At 40.1% G+C, this 27,665-nt stretch overlaps 1 protein-coding gene across 2 annotated transcripts in view; it reads right to left on the bottom strand.

The window, feature by feature from the left end:
- LOC144205938 (latent-transforming growth factor beta-binding protein 2-like) overlaps positions 1 to 27,665 on the bottom strand; it is an 81,590-nt gene that overhangs the window by 2,104 nt on the left and 51,821 nt on the right. For both annotated transcript variants that reach the window (XM_077730571.1, XM_077730570.1), the window contains 32 exons: positions 25,951 to 26,025; positions 23,343 to 23,465; positions 22,823 to 22,987; positions 21,244 to 21,540; positions 20,474 to 20,493; positions 20,358 to 20,394; positions 19,891 to 19,950; positions 19,243 to 19,368; positions 19,023 to 19,151; positions 18,456 to 18,575; positions 18,276 to 18,395; positions 16,427 to 16,546; positions 16,120 to 16,242; positions 15,914 to 16,039; positions 15,523 to 15,648; positions 15,217 to 15,342; positions 14,931 to 15,056; positions 14,435 to 14,560; positions 13,410 to 13,535; positions 13,028 to 13,147; positions 12,816 to 12,941; positions 11,350 to 11,472; positions 10,279 to 10,407; positions 4,893 to 5,021; positions 4,446 to 4,580; positions 2,816 to 3,013; positions 2,632 to 2,724; positions 1,883 to 2,011; positions 1,381 to 1,521; positions 1,124 to 1,297; positions 631 to 900; positions 375 to 524 (listed from right to left, as the gene is read on the bottom strand). In XM_077730571.1, the coding sequence (XP_077586697.1) occupies positions 375 to 524; positions 631 to 900; positions 1,124 to 1,297; positions 1,381 to 1,521; positions 1,883 to 2,011; positions 2,632 to 2,724; positions 2,816 to 3,013; positions 4,446 to 4,580; positions 4,893 to 5,021; positions 10,279 to 10,407; positions 11,350 to 11,472; positions 12,816 to 12,941; positions 13,028 to 13,147; positions 13,410 to 13,535; positions 14,435 to 14,560; positions 14,931 to 15,056; positions 15,217 to 15,342; positions 15,523 to 15,648; positions 15,914 to 16,039; positions 16,120 to 16,242; positions 16,427 to 16,546; positions 18,276 to 18,395; positions 18,456 to 18,575; positions 19,023 to 19,151; positions 19,243 to 19,368; positions 19,891 to 19,950; positions 20,358 to 20,394; positions 20,474 to 20,493; positions 21,244 to 21,540; positions 22,823 to 22,987; positions 23,343 to 23,465; positions 25,951 to 26,025 (4,188 nt within the window). The remainder of the gene's footprint in view (positions 1 to 374; positions 525 to 630; positions 901 to 1,123; positions 1,298 to 1,380; positions 1,522 to 1,882; positions 2,012 to 2,631; positions 2,725 to 2,815; positions 3,014 to 4,445; positions 4,581 to 4,892; positions 5,022 to 10,278; positions 10,408 to 11,349; positions 11,473 to 12,815; positions 12,942 to 13,027; positions 13,148 to 13,409; positions 13,536 to 14,434; positions 14,561 to 14,930; positions 15,057 to 15,216; positions 15,343 to 15,522; positions 15,649 to 15,913; positions 16,040 to 16,119; positions 16,243 to 16,426; positions 16,547 to 18,275; positions 18,396 to 18,455; positions 18,576 to 19,022; positions 19,152 to 19,242; positions 19,369 to 19,890; positions 19,951 to 20,357; positions 20,395 to 20,473; positions 20,494 to 21,243; positions 21,541 to 22,822; positions 22,988 to 23,342; positions 23,466 to 25,950; positions 26,026 to 27,665) is intronic.

Below are 27,665 nucleotides of genomic sequence, written 5' to 3'. Positions count from 1 at the left end.
TCAAGGCCTTATTCTTGGCAGTGAGCATCCAGGCCGAAGGCTAACAGACAACGCTTTAGAGGAGTAAAATGTTTTCATTAGATGGCCATAAAACACGAGCTAATGCAAGGTTGTTAAATGCGAATCTTCTCCTTAAGCTGCATGAAGAGTTGCCTCACTGCAGTAAATTTCAAGCGCAGCTCCACCAGGTTTAAACTCAAAGATCGCCAAAGTATGATTTCAACTTATTAAGAGGACATTTTGGACCAATTAGAATGACTCAATGCCAAACAATCTGACAAATCTGACAATAGTAAATCAACTGTTCTTTGAAAATAAATTCCAATTTTTAAAGTCACTTGAGGCTGATATAATAACATGTCACAAGAGCGCACCTATGCAGGCCATCTTGTTTAGATCCAGCAGGTAACCGTCAAAGCAGTCACAGGTGTAACCTTCCCTCACACGAACGCAACGTCCGTTTTCACAGCCGTTCAGGATACCGCATTCTTCCGCTTGGAGACCCTCAAAGCTATCGTAGCGCTCTAGAAACACAAAGAAGTTTGTCAAAGAATTAAATTTAACGGAAGATGTACAACCTGTATTTTGGACTCCTTGAACGAGACTGATAAGATAAACATTTCCACCCACCAGAGAAGGAATCCACCTGCCAAGGTTGATGCTCACGAGGTCGCTGGACGGGGAATCGTGCAGGCGGCTGTCGGACACTGTAGTCGTTGTCATTGAACAGAGGGATGCTTGCGGGTGCGTTGTATGGTCCCGCCGGGCCGCCGTAATTGTCCCAATATGAAGGATCCATGGGGTCTTCGGGCCCGTCGACGCCGTACTCGTACCCTGGACGCTCTCGTAGACTTTCTGAACCTCCTCGGAAAGGGAGGTTGCACATGAGTGCGTAGTCCTCTGAACACAACATAGCATAAGTTAGGATTGTATACGCTAAATAATGAAAAAAAAAAAAATATATATATAACATAACATATAAGTCACCGATTTACATTCTTAAATGAACCAATCGTGTTTGCAATATGGGAACAAGGCATTGGATGCAGAGGACTACTCTCCAAAGTACTCCAAAATTACAAGAAATGACAATATGAAGAAATAAAATGCAAATTTTTGGCACCTGAGTCCTTCCTGGGACAGAAGGCACACTGTCCACCCCAGGCAATTCCATAAAGGCAGCAACACTCAGTGTAGGTTGTTCTTCGGCCCTGCAGGGGCTCCGAACACACATTGTCTCCCTCCAAACGCTGCCAGCAGATCTCCATGTGCACATCGGAGTTAGATTCTATTGTTTCTAGAATAGAAAAAAAACAAGATTAAGTTCTTAAGATCTGATTTTTGGGTCACACAGTCTGTTTTTTTTTTAAAATGTGACACCTTCAGTTGTGTTGCCACCTATACAGCGTCGCCGCGTGCTGTCGAGCACTAATGGCGGACTGCAGAAGCAGTTGAAAGAGCCCGGTGTGTTGACGCATGCGCCATCCTCGCAAGAGTTTTTAAATTCGCATTCATCATAATCTGAAAAACACAGAGTTAAATCAAAGAGTGTTGATTAGTAATAGAATTGTCATACTGTGATTTGTTTCCTGCAATAAAATGTAAGAATTGTTTTGTTTGGTGCCTTTTAGTTGTATTCATTGTCAAAATCACAAACATTTTCCCATTCCATGACATTTAAAAAGCTGATGGCTTGTTTACAGGTACAGAAGAATGCCGTACCAAAACAAAAAGTTCAAACATATGCTTTGTAACTAAAAGCAATAAGTGTAATGGGACATGTGGTGTCAATAACAGAAAGTCAGAATACTGGCACGGGACACACTAGAGCTGTCATCTCTGGTCATTCTGAACTGGAAAAAAACTGGAATAGCTTTCTTACCTACGCACTCGAGCCTGACATTGTCGTAGTAGAATCCGGAACGACAGTAGCAGGTGTAAGTGGGGAATAGATTGACACACTGTCCATTCTTGCAAATGTCTGATCCAAACATTTCACACTCATTTGCATCTGAAGAAAAAGGAGACGGAGGGAGAAAAAGTATTAGAAACAAACATGGAGTTAAGCTGCTTTAGGAAATAATATTGGCTCACAGTTCTAAAACCAATGGTGCCGTCATGACACTGTGATCCAACTATGCAACCTATTGGCCAAAGTTACCTTGTAAAAGATGGGTGTGGTTGTTATGTTTGTTAATTTGGCTTTGAACATGAAAAAGGGTATTATTAAGTGCCAATGTTGTGGAAGCTATAAAAGCTTAAAAGGGATGGACAACAATGAGTGTAAATGGCCAAGAGAAAGACGGGTGCTTAAAGTATTTCATTATTGAAATCCCAAATTTCTCAAACATGTGTTAATGGACAAAATATAGTTTAAACTGAAGCACATCTGTTTTGTGACAAACACATCCAATACGATAGACTTGAGAACAGATGCATTTGGGATACTGATATTTGATTGGCTAGGTGAAATACGTAGTGCCAACATCAGCCACTTCCTAAAAAAATGGCATTTTTTTTTTACATTTCTCCCCTATTATTATTTCTAGGAAATCATATTTTTCCTTTTCAAATGGAATACACATTGCAAAGGTTGTGTTATCATTTTAAGGATATTCATGACATCAGTACCTATGTAGATTTGCTGTTCAGATGGACTTTGAGGCGTGGATGCAGGATGCGGTACGTAGCCATTGCCATGAGGACACAACTGGTGATAATCATCTGTAAAGGAGTAATTGTACTTTGTTTAATTTTCAAACTTTCAGGGTTATTGAAATTATTTCCATGAGGGTCATGGCAAATGTGATTGCACCTCCTTTTTGTGCGGGGCAAGCGTGGATCTCGCAGTTGTCACCCCATCCGGCGCCCACGGTACAGCAGCACTCTTGTTTGGTGCTGTTACGGGACAGAACGTTGTCGCAGAAGTTGGCATCGTTTAAGTTGTAGTAGCATTCCTTCCTCTCTTCAGCAGAGGGGGCCACAGAAATGGAGGCTTTTAGGTCGGTGTCACCTGTGTGTAAAAAGACTTCTCTTGAGACTTATTCAATGATTTGGAAAGCTTAAAATGGCACTTCAACAGTTAAGATTGTTTTCTATTTATATTTTCTTAAAAAGTTCAAAACAATTGGAACCTGTAACAAATAAATCTTCAAACAATTCTTGGCAAAATTATGATTTTATGAATGAGTACAACGCCCAAGCCATCACAAGATCAATAAAAAAGTCAAATGTGGTTTCTCCAAAATGTGTTTTTGCTTTATAATACCACCAGTCATTCTCAGTGGTCTCTTTTCTTTTTGTTGGTTGAATTTGATATTCGTTTTCTTGTTTTTTTTTTTTTTAAATACGATCATAAATGACTTGAGGAAACTACGCAAATGTTTTTAAGTTCGGTCTTTTCATGGTATAATTGTCCAATAACACGCATAAACTTTGTCAAGTGGCTTTATGAGTCAATGTGTCTGCATGCCTCCTGGTAGGTGGTGCATCCCTCTCGTCTGCCCAGTGCGCATTTGTCCAATAGGCATGGGCTCAGGCATTTTGCCCGTAAGCTTTAGCCAAATGGAAACACTGGCATGTGAGTCAACACACCATTCACATTCGCATGATTGATTAACACACGTCAAAAAGCAAACAGTCGAATGTAGCAAAAATGTACACAGAGGCATAGCTGGGGTTTAGTGTCCGGGCAGAAGGAAAAACAACCCTGCCAAGGGCGCGCCGCTTAATAATGACAATACGCCCCATTTCTATACACCGACCGAAGTGAGGGACGTGATGATATTCCTGCGACTTAAAGTGATTTTGCGTGCAATCACAACGTGTCACATCAGCGTCAATGCGTTATTATCTCAGAGGAGATGCCCACGATTATCACTAAGTACAATCCATCCTTGTTTGTCTTGTTGGGAAAGCCCTATACAGTAACCGTGACCTCGGGGAGTTTGCTAGTTTTACTGAAGGTGTTAAAGCATCAATTGTCTAGAGGATTAGACTCATACACATTTTTCAAGCCTTTCAACCGAACATAGCACTTAGCCTGTACAACAAATGGAAGCAAACAGGACAAAATGAGGGGTGTCAAACTCATTTTTAAAGAAGGAAGCACAGTTATGTCTTCCTTTAGTGGGCCATTGTGTCAGTTGCCTCGGATTGGCTCCAGTACCCCCTCAACACTTGTGAGGATAAGTGATACAGAAAATGCATAGAATAAAGGCACTGCAAATCTCTCCAGTTTCAATCAGGATGGGAAATAAATATATAATTTTGGTCATCAGTCTGAACAGCGCCTAAGAGATACAGAGGAATTCCCATCTACCTCATCAGCCTTGTTATTTAGATAAGTTGGACACGGCTCGTTAAATGAAGGAAAACGTCTCTTGCTGATAAGATGCAGATTTAAGTCCCATGAGGCAGTTTGGGTGCTCGCGGAATTCTCTTACCGAGGGAGTGACAGCGGCTGGTTGTGGTATCAAATTCCTCATTCTCGTTGGGGCAGATGCACAGGAAGCTGCCGTCGAAATTCTCACACAGGGCCTCCCCGCACAGTGCCAAGCTCATCTCGCACTCATTCACATCTGAGGGAGGGGTCGCAAAGTCAATAAAAGGATTAGACGTGTACACAAAGGCATGTGCTCCATAAGGACACAGTAGCGCATATACTGTCTGTCTCGGTATCATGGGAAGTTGGTTTTAAAAGCTAAACTCATTTGCTCATCTGCATTGGCAAATGATTGTTGAGTTTTGTGCAATTTCTGCTTACTTTTACAAAGAAAAAGTATGATCGGTTGTGGCTCAGTCAAGTTCAGTCAATCAAATTCAGTAAAGTAGCCCCCGAGGTGGGACTTTAAATGTTAATATATCGTATAAATCAGGATAAGTATTCATACCAACACACATGCTGGTGTCTCCAGGTGGGTTTGAATAGCCCAGATTGCACTCGCAGCGATAGGATCCATCGGTATTTTCACAAAATCCGTGTTTCCCGCAGATGGTCTGGTTGAGGCATTCGTCTACGTCTGTGGAGGTGAAGGAATGCACGCAATAGGAAACCTTTAATGTTTGCAATGTCACCGCAGAAAAATACATTGTAACATGCTTTCATTCCCAATTCCAATTTGGCTTACGATAACAAGCAAAACCACAGTATTCCTAACATGTTGAATATGTTGGACATATGTATTATACAGCTCAGTGACAAGGTTTTCAAACACTAGTGTTTGTCAGTTCATTTAAGGAAACTTGTCAAGTTGTTTTTAAGTCAATCCAGAGGTTGTGTTAGGATAAAGTATCGGCTGTGAAACCTGAATGGAAAAAAAGTATCCTAATTCACTGTATACACTATATATGTGCAGTAAGCACAAGCAAAAGTGATGGTAATTGGACAAAAGGCCGTTTATTGCATGTTCTCGTCACATAACATGAGTGTTCCTGCCTATTGGTGACTTTTCGATATCCTTTTGTGTCAGAAAATAGTATTTTTGTGGTATTTTCATAATTATATCAGGTAAACATTGATGTTAACGTCAAGGAACTCATATTGATAGCGCCTCAACATTTAAATGATGACAGTAGTACTGCAAGTTCCATTTTTTTTTCAAAATTCCAGTCTAAAGACTTAATGTGGCATCATGGGAATTCTAGGCATTTGGGATGGAATACAATTTTGAGGACACTAATATACCAACATGTTTATTTATTGTATTAATATTGATACCCTGGGAATAAACGCACACATTTTATAAATATAAGAAGAGATTTGTAAGCAAAAATGTCTTCCTAGAAAAGCCTATCAGCTCAAGAGCCTGAAAATCCATCTTACATCCAGTATGTGATAAATCATGCTATGATTCAGATTGATAGTTTATAATGTATCAAGAGATAACATTTCATGGACATAAGATGCCCCGAACCTAACATTAATCAAGCAGGAATCATAGACCAGATAGAAATTACTCCAGCAACCTCTGGGACCAAAACTATCAGCATTGAATAAAGTTGTTGTGGCAACTGAACAGATTTAGATAAACATGACAGGCAAACTGAGTTGAAAGTGTTTTGAGATCATTTTTGGAGAAATGAAAGTATTCAACTGTGGAGTGTAAAAAGTCTGATCATTTTTGCGTCGTTTAATAGTGGGGAGTGTTCCAAAACATTCTTTTGTGCATGTGTAATTAACTGTGTTTTCACTCACATTCTTTGACGGCGCTAGATGTCCAATCTATTTGAAGTGAACACTTGTTCATTTGCTGCCAGGCGCCCTCTTCAAATGGAATGGACATCTACTAGTAATAAACTCATTAAAATTCCCATCAGATGGGTAAAAAGTGATTGGACGTCTATTATTGTCACTGACACTGAAAGAGAGGAAGAGACTAATGCAAAAGTAATGATGGATACTAGCCATGCAAATACTTTGCGAGTTACAGGATTTTCTATAAATGACTCACGTGTAATTTTATCTCATAAGAGACTCTCTTTGTCTCAGTAGTTAGTGAGTCTGGACATTAGACTGCATTGTGGTTTAGCTTTGTTAATGAGGCAGAAAATCTTAATGAATACTGAAGGGAGAGGTTGTCTGCTTGGTTGTTTACTTTTACTCATTGCTTTGACAGGAAAAATATTTTCCGCATTATATCAAAATGAGAAAAAGCAAAACACTGTTGTGGTATCAGCTTGGTTTCTGTTGACCTTTTGGTTTCATAACCACCCCCTATAAGCACTCCAATCTACGTAAAAGTTTCCATGACTAATGATAACTAAGCTTAGAAACAGGAAAGTCTTCTTCAAACAAAGAAAACTGCAGTCTATAAAATCACGACAGTTGCCCATACACGTGTAAAAGATTGGATCAATCGCAATAAACGCATTTATGTTGTTGTATGGCTCATGCTCAAGACATACGATGCTGACATTATGAGTTTTATATTGGCCCTAAGGACTCATAAGTTAGTCTGTACTGGAGAAAGGAGGAAAATGGGCCAAAAACCCATCTGATTTGAGCAAAGCATTTGGCCGGCGTCCTGTTTCCCCGATTAGTACAGACATACAGACAGCCACTTTCGCAGGCTTACTGGTAGGCTCATCCTTTCTTGGATACTTCTACTACATGAGACAGGGAGTAGAGCTTCCCACACACTAATAAAAAAGAAACAAGGCTGTCTTGTCCTCAACACAGACCTAAATTGCTACACGTGGGCTGAAATGGATTCAGATTGAGAGCATGATTGAGACACAGCCATCTTTTCATTCAGGGTAGTTTAAGGATAGAGTTTGCTGTTGGTAGACGATTCAAAGAAAATGTTTAACTTTAACCCACAAGAGTCGTGAGGAGGAGTGGTCCAGAATATGTCTATAGAGATGAACAAAAATCTATCAAAAATATTATAAATTCAAGGGAATACATGGACCCCACTATTTCTCTACAATTTCTAAGGTTAAGTGGACACAGAATTGTTTCCCTCTCACTCATGTGGAACAAAATGTATTGCAAACCACATGCAATCAAGGTATAATCCCAGATCGGAATGAAGGCATGAACACCACAGCCATTTTTATTATGAATGTGTTTTCTTTCAAAATGTAGTGACGTCTTAGCAGTAGCATTTCTTGACCTTGCGTTATCGATGTGTTTAAGACTGCGCTAATCATCGCAATAATTATTTTGGCGGGACAACGGCACATATCAGCGGGGCATGAGATTTAATTTCTTGTTCTTTCCATGTAGTAATCAGTTTAGTCAGAACTCAAGCAGACGTGTAAATTGCCTTGAGGGAAGGAATGAGGCAAGGGGAGAAGGTGAGGAGTTCAGGTTCCATTGGAAGCTGTAGGGTTGAAGGGCTAAGCAGGACCAATAGGTGGTTCGCTGTAAAGCATAAGAGCCAGCAACAACCTCCAACCCACATTTCTCCTATATTCTGTGGGTAACCATGAGACTGATTGAACCCAGATGCAGATGCCATTTCACCAGTGGGCAAAAAATGAGAAGCAATGACATATCATGAGAATCCCGTCTATGCGTTTTCACAACCATGACGTCAATATCCCATCTGGCATGACCGCAGCAGGTCACAATAATCTGTATCTGAAGAAGTGGGCATAAATATATGGCAAGCATGCACACACATGGCAAAGTCTTTATTCTAGCTGGGCCAGAAGGTTGACATGCATTCAACCACATGCATTTTCCACCCTCAGGCATGCCTTATTAAAGACAATGCATATAGCTTAGGGGAAATTGTGAATAGAGTGCTAAATTTAAAGAATGACACATCCATGGTCCACTGATGAATAGTTCCGCTTTTCACAAGAGAATCAAGACAGGCTGACAAAAATGGATACTAAGTTCCCCCCTTTTTGCAATATGAATTCTAAATCTAAAAGGGGAGAGCTTTTAGAGCCAAAGTCAACTAGCGTCCCTTCAAAAATAAAACTACGCCCTTTGCAGAAAGTGCATGTTATGAGCCCCCGTGGAATGATTGATGATGATTATTACTAGCACAGAAACCTGTTTTTAGGGAGTACGCTTTTAGGACGATGAAGATAACAGGGAAGTCTGCACTTATCCCGAAAAAGGGTGATAATCATACCCAATGGACAACAACCCAAAGTGCATTGAATGAGACAACACAAGTGCACTATGATTTACGATGAAACAGTGCAGTATTCAGCCTTGACATCTACTACTGGAAGAAAAACGTACAAGAAAGAGATCCTCATATTATAAATATTCTTACAACCTACTATAACCTCTGGTGCTTTTTCTCTAATGTATTTTTTGTCCTCAATTTACGTTGACTGTAGATACCAGATTTTGACGACCTGAGTTGAAAGAAAATAAAATGTATGATTTCACAAATGTCTATATCTATTAGAATGTCACATTTTGACAAGTGGCAACACATGAAACAATTTTTTAATATAAAATAAGGTGGATACTACGCATGTGGTTTATTGAGGCCTTACCTGATGCTATTAATGTATATCTTTCCTAAAAATAGCTCATTCCAAATTGCAATTTCTCAGAATCTCCCAATCTCGAGGTTGGTTTCACCATACGTGAGATGAAGCATTTTACAGCACTGAATACATACACTAGCCACTATTAAAACCGACAGCTTCCATTTGTCCTCAGACAGCATCATTCCATTCGAATGCTCTCAGCATGCTTTACTTTTTTTGCCTGTCGCTCTTCAATGACTGTTTGGATCCAATCTAATGATGAAATAAATAATGTCTGAACCTTTTAGCTGTCAAAATGCTCATAACTCACGTTTATTTTCTCTATGTTGAGAATATCAGACGAATTCTACGCTGGAGAATAAAGAACAAGCGATAAAATCCAATGGTTGTGCAAGCAACCCAAATATCACAAAACTAAGGTGTCTGTGCCAGTAAACACACAAGACTTGGTGCACTTTGGATGTCATGGAGATGCGTCTATTGTAGTTGGACAGCTAAGGGGCCCAGATGTATCAAATGCACGTACACGGCCAGCTAAACGAGGCGAACTGGAACTTGGTTTCACAGGGAGGACAAAGTCGGTATGTGGACATCTATGTAATCAAAATCAAACGGAATTGTTTTCCTTCAGATACAAGCCAAACTGTTTTGAGCTACCGACATCACCCACTGCCTCTTTTTTCCCCCCACGGTTTTGAGGGCAACTTTGAAACACCAACTCTCCCCTATGTCTAGACTACACAAAAGTAGTTGATTGACAACCAGTTGAATTGGATTGGAAGTCTATTATTATAAATGAATGGCACTGAAACGTATTCATCCACTGCCACCCTCTCTAGTTAAAATCATAATAAAAAATAAGATATGATGATTGAAAGCTGAAGTATGTAAAAGCCACAAAAAAATGGATACCTGTTTTTTACTGGAAGCTGATGGAGGTGATTGCCAACAACTAAGTGACGTAAAGAAACCAAATTAAACAGAGGATGGTTTACTGCCTGGTTTTCTACCAGCTCATCAAGAGCTGTGGTCCTTCTAACTTTGCACTTTTTGTGCCAATCTGCTATGGTTGGCAACCCAAAAACATATTTCCTAAGGTGTTTTAGTCTCCTTTACAAGTTTTGATGAAGTGTAAATGTGTTTTTTGTTATCCAAAATGGATGAATAAGGACTGAACATTGACAATAGACTGTGTATGTATATATCTCTTCCTTCTGTCAGAAGGTCTCTGGATTTAAATCCTGGCCTGTGTTTTCTCAAATGTGGTAAATTGTGTCCTTTACTCTTTTAACTACATGTGGTTTGACCACTAACCACAGGCTGTGGTGTCTTCTCCCTCAAGGCCAGGCTGGCATCCCATGAAGCAGCGGTAAGAGCCAATGGTATTCTCACAGCGCCAGGTACCACACACCGAGCTTCCAAACTCCTTGCACTCATTCTGATCTGCAGGATATGAAAGACAGATAGTAATTGGTCAGAAAAAGCCACGATCAGGGTCACAAATGCAGCCGTGTGACCCCTTTCAGTCTCGCCACACACATCTAGTTATCCCCTTAGCTACTACGCTTCAAGTGTATTGGCTGTGCAGCTGGAGTCATCCAGGAAGCCTGTGGTGTAGCTGTCCTCCGTGAACGCAGCGGGGACGAGGAATGGCCAAGAACAATATTATCACAGCAACCAAAGAACTTGTGAAGGAGCTAAAGGGAGACGTTCCAGAGGGAGAAACGGCTTCTGCTCACAATGGTGTCATTCACTCGTCTCCTTGGGGGAAGACTCTTGCAGGCCTACAATCATGTCATCCAGGAAACCTTCATTCTTTTAAGCCATTGAGCAGCTCGGGCACTTCATTCCGACTATGAAAAATTAGTCATGGTCAACTGTGCTTTGCTGTCTAAGATACATTCTAAATGTAGTGGAACGATCAGATGTCCAACACTGTATAAGAAATGTATAGAAAGTTAAGGAAACAGAGATATTCCATTCTTTCTTGGAGGAATTTATATTCAAGAGTGACTATGGAGGATTTTTGTATAGTCCATTTGGGAATAGTGGTAGGAGGGCTCAGGTCAGGCTTCTCTCTAAGTGGTTTCATAACTAAAAAAGAGCGATCAGCAAATGTATCTGATCATTTTGACTCAATTAGCCAACCCAGGATTTTGTATGTTGCAAACTGAATGCTTAGAGCCTCTTATTCATTGGCACAGAAACAATATGATGAAATGCAAGTTATTCGGTTTAAAAAATAATATTAAGAAAGTATTATTGGTAAAAGAATAAGGCTATGTTCACACTTCAGGTAAATTGCTTTCTTTCCTGTTTTACTGTCTATGCTGTACATTTTTTTAACTGTCACCACCACAATTTGAGATTAAAGACGTGACAAACCTTCACAGTCAGCAGTGTGCTGATTGTACTTGAATCCAGCTTCACATAAGCACATGAAACTGCCTTCAGTATTGAGACATTGTCCCCGAGTGCACATGTTGTCTTTGCTACACTCGTCCACATCTAAGGTAGAAAGTAGAAGAAAGGAGAGGAGAATTAAGATTTGCCACATACTCATGATCACAAAATGTAACTCAACTGTCTGTAGGGAACACTCCTTTTTAGAATTGTTATAACATAAACATTTGCAACCAACAAGCCTCAGTCTAAACACAATGAGACATTTGAGTGATGTAATGGTATGCAGGAAAACAGGCAGGAAAGAAAAGTAAAATATCTACCTCAGTGTTCCCACTGACTCATAAATGTTGATAATGAATACTACCTACATGCTTGATTAGTGGCAGAATAATTGCAGCATTACAGCATCACTCATGCAGTATAACTCGGATTCATCATGGGAAGTGAGGTACATTTTTTTCCCCTATTCCAAAATTTGAACGCATCAACATAAACTGCACTCTGCCATGGTGCATTAGTACACTGTGGGAAACGATCCACTTTCAGAAATTGGTTTGAAAATGATATGCTATAGTTTCCTCGTACCGTGAATGGCATTAACAATTGAATTAAATTTGACCTGATTTTAAGAGATACAATAAACCTATGTATCCACCTGTTGCCATTTATACAAAAGCAACCATATCAAGCCTGTTCTCAACACGCATCTGGCTTTGTTTGTTTGGATGAATAAACTAAACTACTGTATGTGACAACGCCTGATTAATAAGATAATCAGTGTCCATTATTTTTTCTGGCAGGCAGCCAAAGTAGCTGACGAAGGATGGTAGGCTTGCATACCAAGAATCTAAAGCTTCGGTGGGAATATTTCCCAGGGCAAGTAGTGATCCACAGCTAGTTCATCTTTCAAATAACAGCAGGACTGTACTACCAAATACAAGAGCCTGAAGCATGGACCAGCCCATCCCCACAGGCGTCATTTATCTAGCTTCGGCCTTTACTGTACCGGCAAGAAGCACCAGAAAAAACATGGATTCAATTCTAACATTCCACTCAAATCCTTTTGAATTATTTTGACAGCAAATTTGCTGAAAAGAGAAGCCTATTCTCCATGCCGGATGACAAAGCAACATTATTTCCCAATAGCACTGTGTGGGTCACTGGGTGCGGCTGGAATAATATTAAAGTGAAGCTAATGGTTAGTTTGATGGTGAGGTTTTGGGCAATTAAAAAGGTTGGCCTGAGCACACTTGCTTGGAGTCTCAGAACTAACTAGAAATGTAAGGTGATACAAGAACACATTGTTGTCACCAATTCTGTAAATGTAAGCATTTTCCATTACTTTTCTTTATAGTGTTTGGACCTATTCGGATTTCAGGTAAATCACTCTCATCTGACATCAGTCATGCATTACTGAGTGTGATCGCAATAGTGTGTTACTGTGCCTCGGCATCCGCTGTGCTTGTCAAGGGTCTCGTATCCATCTGGGCAGATACACATGTAGGAGCGATCAGTATTTAAACACTGTCCTTCTCCACAAAGTCCCGCTATGGTCAAACACTCGTCGATATCTGCGGCATGAAACAAAAGGACATTTTTACAATTGGGTTCAAAGCAAGTACAAGAAAACATGGCTGGTGTCCTCTGAAATAATTACCTCTGCAGGAGGTCCCATCGATCAGCTCCAGGCCAGGAGGACATGCACAAATGTAGGATCCAATGGTGTTGGTGCACTGACCTCCCACACAAAGTCCTGCGTCTTCACATTCATTCGCATCTGTGTTCAAAAACAGGAAGCAGTTGTCCTCACAGTTTAGATGAACCCTCCCTCAGTTGACTGTAAAGTGGTCTCACATACAGGCAAAAACATGAACACTCACAAACCATTTAATAATGAAATTCAAGTGCTTAGATTGTTTTACTTGCAGCAACCTACTCTAAAGACCTTTCTGGCTTTTCCAAGACTACAGCAGCTACTGCAACTAAAATTATGTACAGTACAGCGTATAGTATCACAACCACTGCAAATGATTACATACCCTCACATGAGAGCCCATTGGGGCCCACGATGAAGCCAGGGTCACAGTCCATACATGAGTAGGAGCCCTGCGTGTTGATGCAAATGCCACTGGGACATAAACCTGGGGTCTGGCACTCATTGATATCTAAGAGACACCGGAAGAGAAATTGAAGATATTATCTTGGCCAGAGAATCCACATTGTGGAAATGCTATATCATCGCTGTCTGCCTTTATTATTATCGGTGCGCTGAGTTTCACTTTGAGCACACTACAGTAGGTGCGGCAAGAAAATATGAACGCAGTGTTTTATTAAAAGTGATGGAAAGATATATATGCAAGACAATCGCTGACTGCAAAACAGCAAGATATTTCAGGTGGTGTGTAATTTCTGGATAAATAAACAGTGACTGAGATAGCTGTTATGTGATCACAAAAAAATTCCAGCACGGATTGTATTTTTAGGGGGGGGGAAGTGCGGGTCATCGTTAAGTGATGGCTCAGTTTTGCCTTTGGGTGAACAGAGGGAGTTCCACATAGCGAGCTTACAGAGGAAGGATGCACGGCGGTTGACTTAATTTCAAATTAAGGCCTTAGTATTTTCCATCAAATCATTTAAATCCTATCAGAGGCTGACTTGGACCTGGGGTTGTTTTGTGAAACTTTTTCCCAGCACAGGGACACACACATAAGTGGAGGGATCATCATCTGGGGCTAGATCCCCCACTTCCATTAAAAAACACATGTAGTATAGTATGTGTATAACCGGGGCCACGTTTGAATTAAACAATCATCCGGTTTTCCTCATTCTCATGAAGTCATTGCAAAACTAACTTCACTGGGTTGGGCAAAGCAAATATTGTATTCCATTGATCTCATGCACCGTGTCATGGCATATTAAAGCATACTGTGTTAAGTTCCACTGTAATCAACTCGAGGGTCTAAAAGCAATCTTATTTTATTGTGGCATAGATCCGGTTAGATAATGACTATGATGACAGCGCAAACGGGACAAGATGAGAAGGTAAGCTTAAAGGTCGGTTTACCCTCACAGCCATATCCGTCCTCAGACAGCTGCAGGCCGGGACCACATCTCCTACAGGTATAAGATCCCTGGGTGTTTGAGCACAGCTGGCCTGGGCACACGTTAGCTACCAAGCATTCATCCACATCTGGAAACAAATACACGGACACATCATAACCCAGATTGTCAACAAATACACCCTGCCTATCGAAATCAGCTAAATTAAAAATCAGTCATGCTAGAAAATGTCAACTTGTGTATCTTTCTTGTTGAATTATCTGAAGCGTATGGACATCACGCTCTATATATATATATATTGATACTGACGTGCATTTGTTTTGAGCAAGAGTTAAATAACCAATGCTCGAGGCATTTTAGAGATGGGACATGATGCATCACTAAACCTGAACCAGGTAAATGCCCTGGAAACAGCACATTAACACCTCAATTCCATTCGAGAGAAACATCTGTGTGTGAGTAAACAAGTGTGAAATGATCCAGGCCTGCAAAAGTCTCACCATCACACTGCTGTCCATCCGCTGAAACTTTGTAACCGGCCTGACAGCTGACACATGTGTAGGAACCCTCTGTGTTTGTGCATGTTCCCCTGGGGCATGTAGTGGGTAGCGTACACTCGTCAATATCTGGCACAAAAGAGAACAGGATATTAGACAATCACTGGAGTAGAAGAAGAATCTCTGGCGGCAAGAAAAACAGCTAATTCACCATGACAGATCTTATCCGCTGTTGATAAGACGTGAAGCTATGCATGGATCCCTTTAAAATGAGTGCTGAGTTACCAACCTTCACAGAGCTCTCCATCGTACGACACTGTGTAGCCTGTGGGGCAATTCTTACATGTGTAAGAGCCCTCTGAGTTTAGACAGATACCGTTGGCACAGGTAGACAGCGACTGGCACTCGTCAATATCTGGGTGGAACACAACAATAACATTGTCGACATGTTCAGACCTTAAGTGGATGAAATGTAAATGGAATTTTCAAGTTGGATGCAAAGCTTGTTTTGTCAAGGTTCCCAGTGTGTGTCAAAGGAGTACTCGGAAGGATAAATGATTTTCTTTGAAGAGTGGGCCAGGGCGTAAAAACCTACCTTCACATCTCCTTCGGTCTGGAGACACTTTGTAGCCTGCCTTACACCTGGTGCAGGTGTAAGACCCTGCCGTGTTGGCACAAACACCACCAAGACACCAGTCCCCCTGAGAACACTCGTCCACATCTGCAGACATGCGTTGTAATGGAAAAGTCATATCTAGGGTGCCAGTGTTGTTATATTTATAAAGGTAACATTTTATTGGGCTCATTTCTGAGGATCACTAATTGCTCACTAAATGATTAACAACATTATCAGTAGTATTCAACCATCAGATGATAATATAAAATTCTAAAATGTATAATGTTTGTTCCTGGTCTTTTGATTTGATTGAATAAATTCCCCCAAAATTGTGACTTAAATTTGCTATTTAAAAAATGAGAAATATTACCTTCACATCTCAGGCCATCTGCAGATGGTCCAAAACCAGGACTACATTTTTGGCATGTGAAGGAACCTGGCATGTTGATGCAAATTCCTTCCAGACACTTTCTACCGGATGCGCACTCATCGATATCTAAAGAGAAGTGGGGTCAACCATTATCAATCTATCAACTATTTATTACAGAGAACAACATGATAGATTGCGCAGCAAACCTTCACAAGCTTTGCTATCCGAGGTGGGTTGGAAACCCTGGTCACAGATACATTTGTAGGTACCCTCCAGATTAGTACAGTACCCATGAGAGCACATCCCCGGAAGAAGACACTCATTCACATCTGTAAAGAAGACATAGTGGAAAATAGAAAGTGACCTCAGGAAATAAAAAGAAACATTTGGATTCTTTGAAATCTTTTTCATCAAAGCTCAGAATTTGCCACGGTGCTTCTGCAGTAGCACGCGTAGAAAGTATTTACACAGCTGTTGCTTGGTCACAGATCTCTCTGGCTGCTGCCGACTTACCTTGGCATACGTTGTCCAGTGTGAGTTTGTATCCCTGGAAGCAGTTGCACCTATAGGAGCCCTCACTGTTGACACACCTTCCACGGCCACATATGTTTTGGTTCAAGCACTCGTTCACATCTGCGGATATGGCGGGCCATCAAAGGAATAAAGCATGAACATTAATGTAAGTTTTTTTTTTTTTTTAACACTTCTCAGATATGTGCCCCAGGGTTTTAAGAGTTTTTTTTCTGGGCAAAAAAGTAAAAATAGCCAATATGGTTGTGAAACTGTGTTAAAAGGGAAATCATTAGGGAAAATATGCATGTGAAATATTGGATTTCTATTTAAATGGGCCCAATCTTCCTCCTCATTAGATAATTTTACGATCTCAACTGGTTGCCATCTTTTCCACTTTGTAACACTTGTTGATTCATCTTTCACTACTCTTGGAAAACACTGTTTCAGAGTGGAATGTTTTGTAAAGTGTTATCAACAATCCAAAGTGTGACAGCAATTAAATCTTAATATACTGCAACAAATGAACAAAATAGTTCATGAGTAGTTCTGCATGGAAACCAGGCAATTGGATGATGCTCGTAGGCAAATTATTTTCTGCATTGAGACATCATGCAAAAAAAAAAAAAAATCAATGGCAGAGTGCTCTAAAGAAACACTTCTAAAGTCAGTTTTATGTGGTGTCTGATCTTTTCTTGTTTCTGGAATACTCAAGCTCCGGATTTAGGTTTCCCAACAAATTGGTAGGGTGTCACTAAGGGTAAGGTCATGGAGAGGTGATCTGGTAAATCACACCAGTCAAGTTGTTATGTAACTAGGCCACTTTAGGGTTCAGTGTTCGCTTCAACGCAACACACACCATATGTGCAACATGCATTGGTAAATCTAATAGACCACTGTAAGAGGACACGGGTTGAATGAGAAGATTTGTTTGCGGGTCGGGACCTCTCCACAGTCGGGAGTTGACTGTTTGACCCCCCTCATACATCTCCAGTGACTGCCCCGTCCCCTCAACTAGTGCTAATCAAATCCCGCCGGCCCCCAGTAGGCCCGACAGTACAGTGGTCAGAGCTCTCCAACAATAACATGCTGTTTGTTCAAGGCTGTGGCCAAGAAAAAATATTTGGAATCTCCCAAATTGAAGTAATATAAACAACCTTTTCTTTTTCGGGGGACACTGATATCAGAAGATCAACAATAACAGTGAAGATGTTTAAACAATATTGTGGATATTACCAGGCCTGGCGAGCTGATATTACATACATGAAGGCGCTGAATAGACTCGGGAGTAGACGGCCGAGAATAATCCAGCCGTCATCACTGTGGTTTTGAACCTGTCATGTTGGCCTTATTGCCTTGTATGGCAGATATAAAACATCCACGGCAAGTTTGTTTTAAGTACAAAAACAAATGAATTTTATATCCATTTTAACACATGAACAGTCAGTGTGCCTTTGAACAAAAAAAGCCGCAATTCAGTCAAGCCTACGAGGCCTAAATGGTGCTGGATCACAGACTGTCGACAGCTCATTATGTCCGGAGCTGGTTGCTGTGTCAACTCAGCGGGGTCTGGCGATTCAATTTGGGAAGTGCAGCACTTTTAAATGAAACCTAATGCAGAACCCTTTCAATCATTCATGCTCAGACTCATAACAAGGGGCAATTTAGAGTTAGGATTGAACCCTCAATTTCAGAATTGTGAGGTGGATGTACTAACCAATCTTCCACCAGGCCACACTCAGAAATTATTTTTAAGAATACAGTCACCTATGTTTTTTTATTTAGTTAATACGTATAGTCAATGTCAAAAAAAATTGCAAAAAGTTTCTATTGACTAGCTACATGACCTTACCTATACATCTATTGTTGATAGCTCTGAAGCCAGGGCTGCAGACCTGGCACATAAAGGACCCCACAGTATTGATGCATCCACCATTGGGGCAAGTAGTGGGATCTTGACATTCATCTACATCTGTACAATGAAATGGAGGCTTAGCACAAACAGTTGAGGTGACTTTTTATCAGGTCTCACCTTCACATAATCCTCGGTGGGATTTGACAAAGCCATTGTCACATTCACAGTTATAAGATCCCTCTGTGTTGACACAATAGCCATTCTGGCACTTGTTGGGCATGCTGCATTCATCAATGTCTGGAAGAATCCAAAAAAGACTGTATTTAATGTTCACTCTCCCAATGAGTCTCCAAAAAACACTTACAAAATGACCTAAAATAGGAATTGTTATTGGATGTGATCACTGTGCGGTGCTAGAGTATTTATTTAAATATGTTCAATGCCTTCAAGAGAATAGTGGTTAAGGGTGTATGATATATGGGGTAAAAAATAAGTCACTTTGGCAGTGGTGGCTAAATTCAACAGAGTCCCATTCATAACAGCAATAGATGTCCATTTCACTTTAAAACGGGCAACGACCAATCAGTGCCAGTCCTGCTGGTCTAAATAGATTGGACGTCTTACGCTATCAACAACACCCAATGAGTTAATGAAAAGAGGCAAGCATTCTTTGATTTGCAACTTGCTGGAAAACAGTAATCATTGATCTACTGCAAATGTCAGAGTGGTGTTATGAATGCTTACCTTGACAGAACCTCCTGTTCTGAGTGATCACTTGGCTGTAGCCGGAGAAGCACTGACAATTGAAGGAGCCATAACTGTTGGTGCAACTGCCCTTTCCCTCACATGGATCGGCCTCACACTCATTTACATCTGTTTAGGAGGGAAAACAACATTATGATGAGGTATGAAGGTCAGTATTCACAAATCACTCATCCCGTCAATCTGTCTCCTGGTGGCTTACCTATACAATTGGTCTGTAGGGCACTGAGCTGGAATCCCGGTTCACACTGGCATGTGTAGCCAGTCTGCACAGGAACACATTTCCCATGGCCACAAATGGAGGGGGTGATTGCACAGTTGTCAACACCTAATAAAACAGAAAGTCATAAAGATGTGTAATGTGCTCACAACAAATAGACAGTCTATCTGACTTGCAGTTAGATAGAGTATGGTAATAGCAGTATAGAGTTAAAAAAAAAGCAAATAAAATTCACTGACAAATGTTTCCCTATGAGAGCCATCTTGCTGTTTTATTAGGTGGCAGTCTTGGATGGGACGGCACATTTAACAACATTATATAGAGCTCAATTGTGTCGACACGCGACTATATATATCATGAAGAAAAAAGTAGAGCTTGACGCTACAGTTGATTTGGGTAAGTGGTAAAATATATAGACAAAAAAGTTGATGACTATGATCAGGTTGAAAAACATTTTCAAGTTAATAACAACTGTCTTTCTTTCTATAGATGCCAGCGACGTATAACGAAAGGCATAACAAATAAACTTTTTAATTTACAGTAAGATTATGGGGAAAAAATGTCAAGAGCGAATACATTGGATATTTTGTATGATAATGGAAAGCATATGCTTCATAACGTGTGCCTTACCTGAGTCGGTGTGAGTTGTTTCCTTTGGATCAGACTTGGCTGGTTGGTCTGGAGCATGTTCTGGGAGGAAGAATAATGTTAGCTCTTGATGTTTTTGGGCCTTGTATAAAAGGATACAACCACTAACACGCTCTCTAAATTATGCATTGCTTATTTAAAAAAAAATCTCCTGTCTAAGCTGTCACTCAACAAGGCAACTTGAAAAGGCAAGCAATCTATATTTTTCTCCCTGTTGAAAATAAGACCATAACAGTCACCATTGGAAAGTCAGTGTTTTCACTGGCACAGGAGTAGAGCATGCACAGTCTGAAATTGGCCATACAGCATCAAATGAAAACATACAAAATCCATCACTGGATTTAAATGACAAAATAATTTATTTGGTCTTTGATATTAGAAACTAAAAGCTATTTGGATGCTAAAGATGACAAATTAAGTAAGTAGAAGTATGAAAATGTCAAAAATACCTGGATATTTCAATGGGGAGTCAGTCACAACAGCTGGCTAGAACACAAACACACATTTTAAACCAACTTTTAGGAAAAGTTCCACATGCAAACATGTACAGAGAATTGGAACTTACCAGTCTTGGATTGTCCACATCTAGCAGAAGATGACAAGAGATAGTTAATCAGTAGCTTTAATTACATTGCATAGGCATTTCCTAAACATGCATTGAACATATGATGAAGTGTGTCCCAAGACTTTTGTCCAAGGTTTACGTACACACATGAAATGACTGGTAAAATGAACATAGTATACACACAGTACAGTAAACAAAAAAATAAAACCAAAATTAGTCTTTTCTAGGAACTCAACGTGCAGTTTTTGGGATAGAGGAGGAAGCCAAAGATAATCTAATAAAGCTTGATGATAAGAGGCTACATTGTACGTTCTTCTAATTAAAGCAAATAAAATTATCCTCTAAGTCAGGCGGAACGTTGTAAAGAGGTCAAAGAAAAATACAATGCAGGAAAGATATATATCTCAAATATTGAGTGTAAATATTTCTAGAATCATCTCTGTGATGAATACAATCTTGCAAGTACCAAAAAATTACCCCTGGGCATTGATGATATAAATCAAATTAATAATATATCGTATCATCAGTGAGAAATGCGTGTGATTTATTGGTTCCATGTTGCATTTATCTGGTGAGATGAAAGTGCCCTGTTGATGTTTGGATTCACAAAATAAATTTAAAAAAAACTGTTGTTTAACCATTCTAGTGGCTTTTCAAATTTCTCATAAGAAGGGATTTGGGGAAAATATTCTTATTACTGAACTCCTACATAATGCTGTTATTATTTTCCAACTGCTAAAAACTAAGAATACCCAACATGTTTTGCTCACCTTCAGGTTGTTGAGGTTTTTCTCTGTCTGGGTTAAAGGAATGAGGGGGCTGATGTGAAGTGTCAGGGTGCTGTGGTAACTCTGGGTATTCAGGCCTCTGGGAAATTTCAGGAGTTTCTGGGTAGTTGGGATATTGAGGCTGAAAGGATGGATGTTGAGGATGTGTAGGGTTCTGCTCTTCCCTAGACAATCCAGTACTCTGAAGATCCTCCTCCCCCAGCTGTCGCAGAGAAATCTGCACATCAGATCGGGAGTAGGTGTATCCGTGACCAGCCGGGCAGATCTCCTTGAAATGATCTGTAGGTTGAAAACAACAGCAGAAACCACCAAAATCATCATCCATATGTATTTGATGCCTTCCACTTAATTAGGACCGGGAGAACTATTCAGTCTATATTTTTATTCCTTGTCACTTTGTGTGGTCTAGACTACCACACTATTTCAATAATGTACATTAATATTCTTACAACAATAGACTTGTAATTATGACTCATATTTCCTTCACAAAGGCCATCTGTGGAACAGGGAGCATTTTATTTTTCAAAGTGGTAGACAAAGGACTCAATGGAGGCTACTAAGACATTTTGAAAGACATTGGCATATTTGCATACCCAAATAGTCTAGAGTTTCATGTAATACTCACTGACCCCTTACTGCTAATTGCTTTGCTGGACAGAGAGTAGGAAACGAGCAAACCTCAGGAATGGTGAATCCATTAAAAGCATGAAGCAAAGTGTCCCCTATTTGACCTAATCGCAGAAACCCCATTCCCAAACGTTTCTGGAAAACTAATGTGCGTAATGACAGCTAAATATGGTAAAAGGAGGGAAACGTGGATGTTATAGGCAATCGACTGATGAGAGTGTGGATGAAAATTGGGCTCAAAATGAGACACAGCCACATCACAGCAGTTGGAAGAAATGTCAGTAAGATACGGTTACCTGGTCACAAGGAATAGTTATCAGTGTTCTGTTCAGAACATGACTCTTACACTTTGTCAGGCCATACAAAAGACAGGATTGGAGGGATAAGAGGCTATTTGTCAGTCCTGGTCAAAGCAGCACCATGGAGGTCTATGATATTTGATCTATGATAATGCCAATAACTCACTGGAAAGTCTGTAAAATCAAACAATTTTCCCTGTAACTTTGAATATCAGATTTTTATATATACATATAAAAAAACGACAAAAAATGACCCATGTTTCTTTTGGCTGAACTATTCTTTTCGGTTTCTGAGTTTTGCTTGTGTTTAGTGGGATTTCTCTCTGTGAACATGAGCGATAACCCAAAAACTGACTCCCACTTTTGTACTGCTTCCAAATTATGACAAGTGTTTTGCTTTTGGTCTTTTTCCACTTTAAACACTTTATTCTTAACTCATTTGCACAGCTGGCAGACAAGAGGGTGCTGACTGACTGACTGACTCAATTCTTTGTCTTGAAAATGTCTTTCAAAAACACTAGCAACCCTTTTGCACGATTACATTTAGCACTTCATATCTACAAACAACAGCAACAGAACAAATATGTATTGGGGACATGACCTTGTCCCATATTTGAATATCTGTGTAGACATACCAGATCCTGGCAAAGGGCAGCGATCGCACCCGTCTCCCCATGCTTTGCCCACACGGCTGCAGCAGCAGATCTGCTTGGTGATGTACTGAGAAAGTGGCAGCGAGCATGTGTTGGCTGACACCGATCTGTAGCAAAATGCCTTCTGATCTGAAACTGCCTTGTCGGCTGTGGAAACAATGCACCCATCACATCAATTAGTGAAATACAAAGTCTTAGATTGCACATTAATTGTAGAAAGCATGCTGAGAAATTGTATCTATAAAAACAATTTGGGGGGGGAATAACTGAGGACATTGGGTGCGATGTATTTGATATAGCAGCCATTGGAATCATGTGAACATTACAAGAAAGACCGTCAAATACATTTCTAATTGAATAAGAAAAAACAATAGGTAGATTAATTTGTTGAACACCTGAAAAATCTAATAGCGCATACATGTGTTAGAAAAACTTTCACTAAGAAAGGATTGTCCAAAACTGCCTTTGAATAGTGTCAAAAGATCATTACATTAATACTTACAAACACAATGGCTTCGAGCAGGGTCCAACATGAAACCAGGTTTACATGTGCACCTGTAGCTTCCCTTGGTGTTGAGACAATCAGCATTCTTACATATTCCGGGGAGGAGGCATTCATTGATATCTGTGAAATACGCAGTGCATCAGGACTGAAACTTTGAGTTAGGGAGTGCTTGAACTGCAAATGATCTCCTCTAAACATTCACTTTCTTTTACATTCAGTATGAAAAGCTGTCATGAGGCAAGACCAAAAATGATGTAAGTTTTAGGAATCGTTAACATTGAAAGGTGACAAAATATTGGATGGATCATATAGTTTAAGAATGCCAGCAGCTTGGAGGTGTTGATGAATGGAATGCTTTTAGTTACCCAACAGTATGTAATCCAGGAAGGGCGATGACATGAAAAAAAACACATGCGCAGAGGAATTAACCATCATACGTCTGCAAGATCCGTTCATTTTGACACAGGAGAATAAGTAATGATCATGTGTCAGTTCTATCGATAGTGATAGACTTTCAGTCCAAATGGATTGGATTTTCATTGCCGTGAGAGGCTGCCAATGAATTCATTACATTCTATCCTGTACACATCACAGCACCGCTGAGGTCACAGGGTCATTTTGTCTAATGGGGTAATTCAATGACCAGCGCGACCAGGTCCAAAGACAATAAAACAAACTCGCTAGTTAATATGCCAGCCAGAAGCCAAGACTCAGACTCTTTACCCGCCCCCTTTTTTTTATTAAAGTCCCACAGCAGGTCAGCCAATGTAAAACAAAGGGAAAGTAATGAGGTGTTTTCCCAACAAGATGAGGACCTACCACTTCTAATTTTCATCATTTTAGTTCAATTGCTCATGTTTTGTTGTCTAAGTCCGACTTGGAAACATTAAGGTATAAATTAAGGGAATGCATCCTTTATTCCCTTAAAATCAGAAATTATATTAGGCATATTTAAATGACATATTTCATTTCTAATCGATCTGCACTTTTACACAGATATGACTGCGGGTGTCCTTGGTTTAGTTTAAGCGGTAAGTTTTCTGGTCAGAGTTCAGGTCAGTATTGGGCTCAGCCTGCGTCACATGGGGTCCCTAATCCATGGTTTGCTTGAGTCCAAGATTAGAGCTATTGTTACAGTCTGCTTCTGGGTTGACTTGGATTGACGCTAATTTTCAATGACATTTTGCCATGACTAGCGCTAATCTCAACATCAATTTTGACTTAATGCATGGTTGCCCCCAACAGTATTTCACAGTGCAGACACATATGGAACACAATGTAATTCATCAAATATTTGTCAAAGCTTTCAATTTACAGATTGTGTCTTCTAACCTTACTCGAGCGCTTAATTGTAGTAAACAATATTCACCTGTAGAGCCACTGTAAAGGAAATTGGCTATTAACTGTTCTACCCAAAGGGCGGGGGATTAGAACATAACTTTGGTGGTCTAAAACTAGACATACCTTATATGGGGGCAAAAGTGCATTACTCGAGACGGCACAAATGGGGTATGTGAATTTTGATTAGTATATATATATATATTTTGATTAAGCAGTTTTCTTTGGTTGTCTTCCATGTTGAAGTTAAGTATGTCTGCATTTTTTTTCCATTTGAATTACAAGGATACACAAATGCGTGACATGGTATATGAGACCATGATCCCAAGAAAGTTTAGTCAGCAGCGGTGGGATGAATTGGGAGGTCTGGGTGAACAAATTAGGCAGCATTCCAACAACAATGACAAAATTGGGTAAAGATCTGTGTTTTTCCTCACTGGCACAGCAAAGCCTCTGGGAATGAAGCAACAGATGAATTGGACATTAAATGATCACAAAAATATTCCATGGGGAACTGCTAGCTTGGCTGTTTTTGGAATTCAAAAAATAATCAGTGGCAACCGAGTATAACATCTTGAAGCCATTGCATAGGAAAAGCTTCATTGGATTAAAGATGCATTATTTTAGCTGTTAGACATTTTGCTGAAAGACAGGTGTGCCCCTTTTTATTTATTTTAATTTTATCAAAGCTCCTATATCAAACCAATCAGAAACCTGACTGGACACTTATCACCTGTCAAGCAGTTCCTATCAGATTAGAACAACGTGCGTCTTTTATTTTAAATGTCAACTCAAATATCTGATTTTGCTTCCCGTAAAGGTATACTCGCCTACAGATCCGTCATATTTCAGAATAATGTAATGTCCACAAAGCAGACTCTGTGTGTGGCAGCTTTAGCAAAACCTGCCAGACAGTTGACAGCCAGCCCCCTCACGTATGTTGTGATGAAGCGAAATATACTGTTTTCTTTTCCAGGAATGATTTGATGGGTTTTTTTAACAGGTGGAATGACAAACTTCACATCTGTTCTTCTCCTGGTGTGGGCCGGAGTAGAACATAAGTCTACATACTTAAAGATACCAATTGAACCCAATCTATGCCTGCTGCAAAAAGGCTAATTGTGGTCTTGACCTGTGCGCCGCAGGGGTCGTACACACAGCAAGGAAAACGTTATTGAAGTCCTTAGGAGTGCGTATATATGTAGAAAACATATGGATTCTTTTCAGCCATTCAGAACACAATTCAAGATCCAATTTTGATGCTTACCTTGACAATGCGAGGCATTCATTCTTTTATATCCCAAAGGGCATTCCACTTGTCCATTTGAAATCACTGCATATGCTGAAGAGAAAATAGAAAGAGCTTATTTAAAATTACAGTTTACTTTGAAATTTATGTATGACCCAGAAACTTGATAATGCATTTATTCAAGTTCACCATTTTCACTTGTTGAAATAATTTAGGAATACTCTAAATAGAGAATTCCTTCAGGAAACATACATTTGCACAATATATATACACAAGTAATACTATAAGTAAATAGTAATATGTCTGCAATGTATTAAAACACCATTTTATAAAAAAATACCAGTTAAAAATGCATGAATAAAATTAAGTTTAGGCAAGTCTATGATTTGGTTCCTATCTGTGGGAAAGCCAAAAACCATGTTCATACAAAGATACACTGTAGGTGTGTTTGATTGTCTTGCAAAAATGGGAAATTCAATCATGTGTCTCACGTGTGTGCATTTCAGAGTCATGGAAGCTCAGCAGTAAATAAGTCAGCACTGCGGTTCATGCCCAACTGCACCCATATTGTTGGTGACAGACCTCTGAAAAACATCAGGTCATTAGTCACTCTGCACAAGGTTAAGCCTCAGGATGCTCCATTAAATGTACAGACAGGTCAATTAGGTCAATCATGTGGCAAGAGCAAAAAGTCACACTGTGCGTGTGCATGCTTGTGTGTCCAGCATATTAAAGCAGTTATGGAACAATTTCTTTTATCTTGCTTTATCATGCATCATGAGTCACCAAGTATATTCCACTGTATTTCCATAATTCTGTGCTTGTCATCGCTGTCAGATCCAAACGATTTATTCCATATAGTGCATTTTAAGTAATTACAAGACCTAGATCTCTCATGAATCTGCACTACTTTCCCAGGACTATATGGAATGTGCCAGATGGAAGCGTTCTGGGAATGAGAAAACTGTTTTGGTCCTGCTGTGACCCAGTGGACCAAGCAGGTTCAGCGTACCTGAGGGTTCGATAGAGCAGAAGTGGGTCAGAAAAGAGGGGGACCTGTGTCGGAATGACGCCCACACTCCTGTCTGCCCACCTCATCATGTTCCTCCACACCAGCCTAATCCGCCTGCAAAGTTTCTGAGTAATGAGCTGTTGTGGCACGGTGCTGGGCATGCCCCCCTGCAGAGACAGGATGAGGGAAAGTCTGCTTCGAGTGACAGGAGAGCGCACATGCCAAGGGAAACCCAGTGGGAGAGGTCTGTCTCAATAAAGCTTATTAACAAAAAGGACTATCTCCCTTCCAGGAACATTGTTGACACGTCTCCATAATGGTCATGAACATAAACCTATGTTCTGCAACACGAAATGTTTGGTTTGGTTCAATGAGTTCATCTTGGCATCGTTATTGGCTGCAAACGAGAAAGGGTTAAAACCCCTCAAATCCAGCTCATGAAAATTTTACTGTAAAACATTACATGGCTCTCCAAATCCAATGAAGACAACTTGTAGGGCACTAGCTTATTGTTTTGAGTTTTGTAAAGTAAGATCTAATGCTGCAAAAATAAAGCCAAGTTGTTCCCAGTGTCGCACACAAATCTCGGGGACACCTTGTTTTCGCATCATTTAATGATGCGTGTTTTCTCATGGTGGCTCCTGCGATCATTTGAGTAGAAAATGTCGCCGTCGGGTTTCACAGGCAGCGACTTGCAAGAGTGAGCTCAAGCTGTGCATCA

The sequence above is a fragment of the Stigmatopora nigra genome, chromosome 13 (assembly GCF_051989575.1).
Source record: "Stigmatopora nigra isolate UIUO_SnigA chromosome 13, RoL_Snig_1.1, whole genome shotgun sequence".
Classification (NCBI taxonomy): domain Eukaryota; kingdom Metazoa; phylum Chordata; class Actinopteri; order Syngnathiformes; family Syngnathidae; genus Stigmatopora; species Stigmatopora nigra.
Note: the sequence above shows the minus strand (reverse complement) of the source record. Positions and strands in the feature narration are given on the sequence as shown.